The sequence below is a fragment of the Cebus imitator genome, unplaced genomic scaffold (genome assembly GCF_001604975.1).
Source record: "Cebus imitator isolate Cc_AM_T3 unplaced genomic scaffold, Cebus_imitator-1.0 Scaffold129, whole genome shotgun sequence".
Lineage (NCBI taxonomy): Eukaryota > Metazoa > Chordata > Mammalia > Primates > Cebidae > Cebus > Cebus imitator.
Genome location: NW_016107444.1, coordinates 313,658 through 319,749, shown reverse-complemented (window position 1 = coordinate 319,749; position 6,092 = coordinate 313,658). Strand labels below are relative to the sequence as shown.

At 47.2% G+C, this 6,092-nt stretch overlaps 1 protein-coding gene across 1 annotated transcript in view; it reads right to left on the bottom strand.

The window, feature by feature from the left end:
* KLF17 (Kruppel like factor 17) overlaps positions 1 to 3,579 on the bottom strand; it is a 14,036-nt gene extending 10,457 nt beyond the window's left edge. Inside the window, exon 1 of the mRNA XM_017540744.2 lies at positions 3,395 to 3,579. Coding sequence (XP_017396233.2) covers positions 3,395 to 3,556 — 162 coding nt within the window. The 5' untranslated portion in view covers positions 3,557 to 3,579. The remainder of the gene's footprint in view (positions 1 to 3,394) is intronic.
* Positions 3,580 to 6,092: the final 2,513 nt, after the last annotated feature.

Sequence of the window (6,092 nt, the reverse complement as noted above, 5' to 3'; positions counted from 1 at the left end):
TCACTCATAGGCGGGTGTTGAACAGTGAGAACACATGGACACAGGGAGGGGAGCACTATACACTGGGGTCAGTTGGGGGGAAATGGGGGGGGGACGGTGGGGGGTGGGGAGTTGGGGAGTTATAGCAAGGGGAGAGATGCCAGATGTAGGTGATGGGGAGGAAAGCAGCAAATCACACTGCCACGTATGTATCTATGCAACAATCTTGCATGTTCTTCACATGTACCCCAAAACCTAAAATGCAATAAAATAAATAAATTGGAAAAAAAAAAAAAAGAATACACCTGTAATACCAGCACTTTGGGAGGCCAAGGCAGGTGGATCACAAGGTCAGGAATTCAAGACCAGCTTGGCCAAGATGGTGAAACCCCGTCTCTACTAAAAGATATAAAATTTAGCCAGGCATGGTATCAGGTGCCTACAGAATCCCTGCTACTCCGGAGGCTGAGGCAGAGATTTGCTTGAACCTTGGAGACGGAGGTTGCAGTGAGCCAAGATCGTGCCACTGTACTCCAGCCTGGGCAATAGAGCCAGACTCCATCTCAAAAAAAAAATTGAAAATAGCCAGGTGTGGCGGCAAGTGTCTGTAGTCCGAGCTACTCCAGAGGCTGAGGTGTGAGTGGTGCAATCAATCACAGCTCATTTGGGCTGGAATGCGGTGGTATCATTATGGCTCACTGCAGCCTCAAGTGACAAAAGCCCCGCTATTTTCCAAACTTTGAACATTGCTAATTGAAGTGAATAAATTAAGCATTTATTCTGCCTCTCTAAGAAAAAAAATCATTTCAAAATTACCAAATGACTACAGTTAAAACCTACTTCCTACTTTACAGAAGAATACAAACTAATAAACATAGAATGAATGGTGGAATTAGAAAATTTATTTTGCTGCCAGATGCAATGGCTCTCGCCTTTAATCCCAGCTACTGAGGAGGCTGAGGCATGAGAATTGCTTGAACATGGGAGGCAGAGGTTGCAGTGAGCTGAGATCACACTACTGCACTCCAGCCTGGGGACAGAATAGAACCGTCTCAAAAAAAAAAAAAAAAAAAGGAAAATAAAATTTATTTTGCAACCCCTAAAGAAATTTAATTGAGGAAAAATTTTAACTTGGTGTTAAAGCCAGTAGGTAACCCTGGCCAGTCATGGTGGCTCATGTCTGTAATCCCAGCACTTTGGGAGGCCAAGGCTGATGAATCATGAGGTTAGGAGATCAAGATCATTCTGGCCAACATGGTGAAACCCCGTCTCTCTACTAAAATACAAAATATTATCCAGGCATGATAGATGGTGCATGCCTATAGTCCCAGCTACTCAGGAGGCTGAGGCAGAGGAATTGCTTGAACCCAGGAGGCAGAGGTTGCAGTAAGCTGAGATTGCACCACTGCACTCCAGCCTGGCAACAGCAAGATTCTGTGTCCAAAAAAAAAAAAAAAAAAATTAGACGAATAGCTGGTAGAGTACTGGACATTGGATACATACAAGGCAGAATCACACAGATTACTTTCTGACCTAAGGGTCAACTTTAATAGAGAGCTGAATTAGGCTTTTCACTACCTTAATACAAGTATCACCAAATTCGGGTAGCCAGATGTGTCTCCTGATGTAATACAAGATGGAGCCTACCGTACACATGAGGCACTCTTGCCAAAAATCTTGAATCCAATTAAACTGTAAGATCTAATCCTAACTAAAGGTAATACCAGTGACAGAAGATAAAGCTAAATTATATCATGAGGAAGCAATCTGGTATCTCCAAAAGGAACATCCTGTAACACAAAAGTTAGCATCATGAAAAACCAAATCCCAATCATGAAAAAATAAAACTATTCTTCTAACTTCAGAGACTCAAGGGACATAATCACCAGATGCAGTGTGTGGTCTTAAATTCTGGTTTGGACAATCCAGCTACAAAGTACATTTAGGAATAGCTAGGATTTAAAGGATTTATCAGCTGGGCGAGGCAGCTCATGCCTGTAATCCCAGTACTTTGAGAGGCTGAGGCGGGTGGATCACCAGAGGGCAGAAGCTAGAGACCAGCCTGACAAACATAGCAAAACAACTCTACTAAAAATACAAAAAATTAACTGGGCGGAGTGGCACACACCTGTAATCCCAGATACTTGGGAGGCTGAGGCATGAGAATCGCTTGATCCTGGGAAGTACAGGTTGCAGTGAGCCCAGATCACACCACTGCACCCCAGCCTCACAAGAGCCAAGACCCTGGCTCTCTATATATAATATATGATATATTAAAGTAATATGTTAATTATTAATATATTAAATAATAAAAAATATATGTAATTTTGATAGGTTTGATTATGTGGTTTTTGCTATAGATGAAAGGTTCTTTTTAAAAAAAAAAAAAACCCTAGAAGAGTTGGGAAGATCTTGTTTTATTTTTAATTTAATTAATTTTAGAGAAACCTGGATTATCACAAAAGCTTTCTAACTATTGCCCTTGAATCCAGCCCACATCCACCAGGGCACTCCTTTGAAAATGCAAATCTAATCGAGCCAGATCATGTTTAAACTCATCAATGGCTTCCTATTGCTCTTGGAATAAGCAAGCCCTGAATGACCCTTATGGTGTCTCTGGGTGCTCCCCCACCTCCCCACCCCTTCCCCCATCACTGTCTAGACACTGGTATTTTAGTTCCTCCTAAGAGGAAGCAGACAGCCTCTGGTCTCAGACCTGGAAAACCTTCACTTGACCAGTTCTGTTCTCTAGTCCCAGACCAGATTCTCAGCTGTCTCCTAAGCTCCCAAATCAGGTCAAACACCTCTGGTATCTGTTCCCATGCATCCACGACTTCTCCTTGTATGCTGTACATTTCCAATTTATTTATTTATATTTTTCAGAGACGGGGTTTCACCTTGTTTGCCAGGCTGGTCTTGAACTCCCAACCTCAAGTGATCCACCCGCCTCGGCCTCCCAAAGTGCTGGGATTACAGGAGTGAGCGCCTGGCAGCAGCTAATGATTTATTAATAAAATTTTATATATATCTGTTTCATGGTAAATTCATCATCATATTCCAAGGGTCCAGCAAAAGCCTTCCACTTAGTAGGGCTCCAATTAACGTTTTTGGTTCTTTTTCCTGGTCGTTTTCTGCTCACTTCCTCACCTGATCTTTGCTGTTCCTCACGTCCCTCGCCAGAAAGTTGCCTGGACCTTCTTACCCTCCACGCGCCCAACACGAGCTCTACAGCTGGGCGAACATTATTGGAATAAACGACGTATGATTTACACCTCAATCTTCCAACCCTCCCTTTCTACCCTTCCCTTTGCAACCCCTCCCCTCGGGTTTCTGCTTCCCTGGCCTCCCTTCTCCTCCACGGCCTCCCCGCCCCGCCGACCCTCCCCGGCCTGCCAGGGGCCGACACCTGACTCACCTGGGCGGCCTCGTGCGCCGCCTGCCACCGGCTCAGCTCCCGAGCCTCCTGCTCCATCTCAGCCTGCGCGCGGCTGTACATGAAGACTTGGTGGGGCCTATGCTCTCTGCTGAACAGACGGGGAACCTGCCACCACGGCGTCTCAAGCGGGTATCGCGACATCACCACGCCACAATCACCTTCTATTTACCTATTTACAGCTGCGCCAGGGGGCGGAGTCAACCCCACCCATCCCTCCCTGCGCCGACCCCGCCCTGCCCCAGGCCGCCCACTGGCCCTCAGCAAGCCCCAACCAAGGCAGCGTCACTGACAGCCACCGTAGGCCTTGACCGCTTCTTAAAGGACTTTTGTCCGCCCACCCAACCGACCCATTCCGTCCTTCAGTCTGAGCTACCGTTTCACCCAAGTGGAGGCTGGGGAGGCGCAGGTCTCAGACTCCAGCCAGGAGGAGGCTGGAGAGAGAGGCAAGGCCAGGTGTAGGGCCTTCTGCCGAGAGAAGAGCCTCCGCCAGCACTCTACCAGGTCGGGATCTTGCCATAAACTTTGGGAGGGCTGGAGCTTTTCTGCTACAGGCCGGGCACCTCTGTGCCTTGTCTGTACAAAAACTGAAGACTGGAGGCTGGGCGTGGTGGCTCACGCCTGTAATCCCAGCACTTTGGGAGGCCGAGGCGGTGGATCACGCAGTCAAGAGATCGAGACCATCCTGGTTAACATGGTGAAACCCCGTCTCTACTAAAAATACAAAAAATCAGCTGGGCATGGTGGCACGCGCCTGTAGTCTCAGCTACTCGGGAGGCTGAGGCAGGAGAATTGCTTGAACCCAGGAGGCGGAGGTTGCAATGAGCCGAGATCTGCCATTGCACTCCAGCCTGGGTAACAAGAGCGAAACTCCGTCTCAAAAAAATTAAAAAAATGAAAAAAAACTGAAGACTGGGAGCTTCATGGCACAACCTATTTATTCCACAGTGTTTACTGAGTGCCCAGTATGTGTTGGGCACTGACCTCTGAATTAGGGGTAAAATCGTAAACAGGAAGAACAAAGTCCTTGCTGTCAATCTCCATCTTATGTGGGCAGACAAGAAATGAGTAATAAAGTTCATAACTATTATAATTTTAGATGGTGGTGAGTGCTATGGAAAACCGAAACAGAGAAATGTGGGCTCAAAGCTACATGCCTGAAAGGAGCCAGCCAGAGGAAGGTCCAAAGGCTCTAAGGCAAGAAAGAGCCGGATAGTGCTAGAAGGAAATTGAAGGCAGGGCGACCACAGTGATACCACAAGGGCAGTGACACGAGGACAGAGGGATAGGGCCTTGAAGTCCATAGAAAGGGGTTTGGATTTTATTCTAAGTGTGATGGATTCTAAGCACTGATGGATGTTAAACAGGAAATTGGTATGATCTGATACATGTTTTTTAAAATAAACCATTTGGCTCCTTATCACTTATAAAGGGCAAGAGGGATGCAGAGACAGCAGTTAGAAATCTAAAGGAGCAGCCTGGGCACGGTGGCTCACGCCTGTAATCTCAGCATTTTGGGAGGCCAAGGCAGGCGGATCATGAGGTCAGGAGTTCGAGACCAGCCTGCCCAACATGGTGAAACCCCATCTCTACTAAAAATACAAAAATTAGGGCATGGTGCCACACGCCTGTAATCCCAGCTAACTCAGGAGGCTGAGGCAGAAGAATCGCTTGAACCTGGGAGGCAGAGGTTGTGGCAAGCCGAGAGCGTGCCATTGCGCTCCAGCCTGGGCCACAGAGCGAGACTTCGCCTCAAAAAAAGAAAAAAGAAAGAAAGAAATCTAAAGGAGCTGTCTAAGAAAGGGATGTCAGTGTTTGTCATGGAGGTGGTGCCCACCACCTGTAGTCCCAGCTACTCAGGAGGCTGAGGCAGGAGAGCACTTGAGCCCAGGAGTTCCAGGTTGTAGTGTGCTGTGCTGATTGGGCATTCACACTAAGTTCAGCATCAGTATGGTGAACTCCCAGGAGTGGGGCGCCAGCAGGTTGCCTAAAGAGGGATGAACTGGCCCAGGTCAGAAACGGAGCAGGTCCAAACTCCTGTGCTGAACAGTAACGGTATCACTGCACCTGTGAAGAGCCAGTGCACTGCAGCCTTGGCAACATAGTGAGACCCCTTTTCTTAAAAAAAAGAATGAAAACCAGGACTTGTAAGGGACCAGAAGTGGGTAGGGAGGGAGAAAAAGAGGAATCAAAGAGGCTCCTAGATTATTGGCTTGAGCAACTGTGTGATGATTGTGGCGCTTGGTATATGGAAAGATAGGAAAAGGAGCAGATTTGGAGGTGGCTGAAACAAGACTTCCATTTTTGACATCGATTTTGAGATGTCTATTAATTATTCTTAGAGAAGGTCAGGGCTGTACATGTAAACTTGGGCGTTGTCAGTATAGAGATGGTAGTTATAAGGCCATTAGAGCGGATGCTATCAACTCCAGAGGTAGTTTGAAGACAGGGCAGAAGACAGAGCCTGGGGACTCCTACACTTAAGGCCCAGGGGAACAGCAAAGTCCTCCAAAGAGACTGACAAGTTGAGATAAACAGGTAAGTGACTACTGGATTTGGCAAGACAGAGGTCGCTGATGACTTAGGCAAAACCATGTGCAGTAGGATGGAAGCCGGATTGGAGCATGCTGCAAAGGGAACCGGAGTTGATGGAGTGGGACACTGTCTCCAAACAACTCAA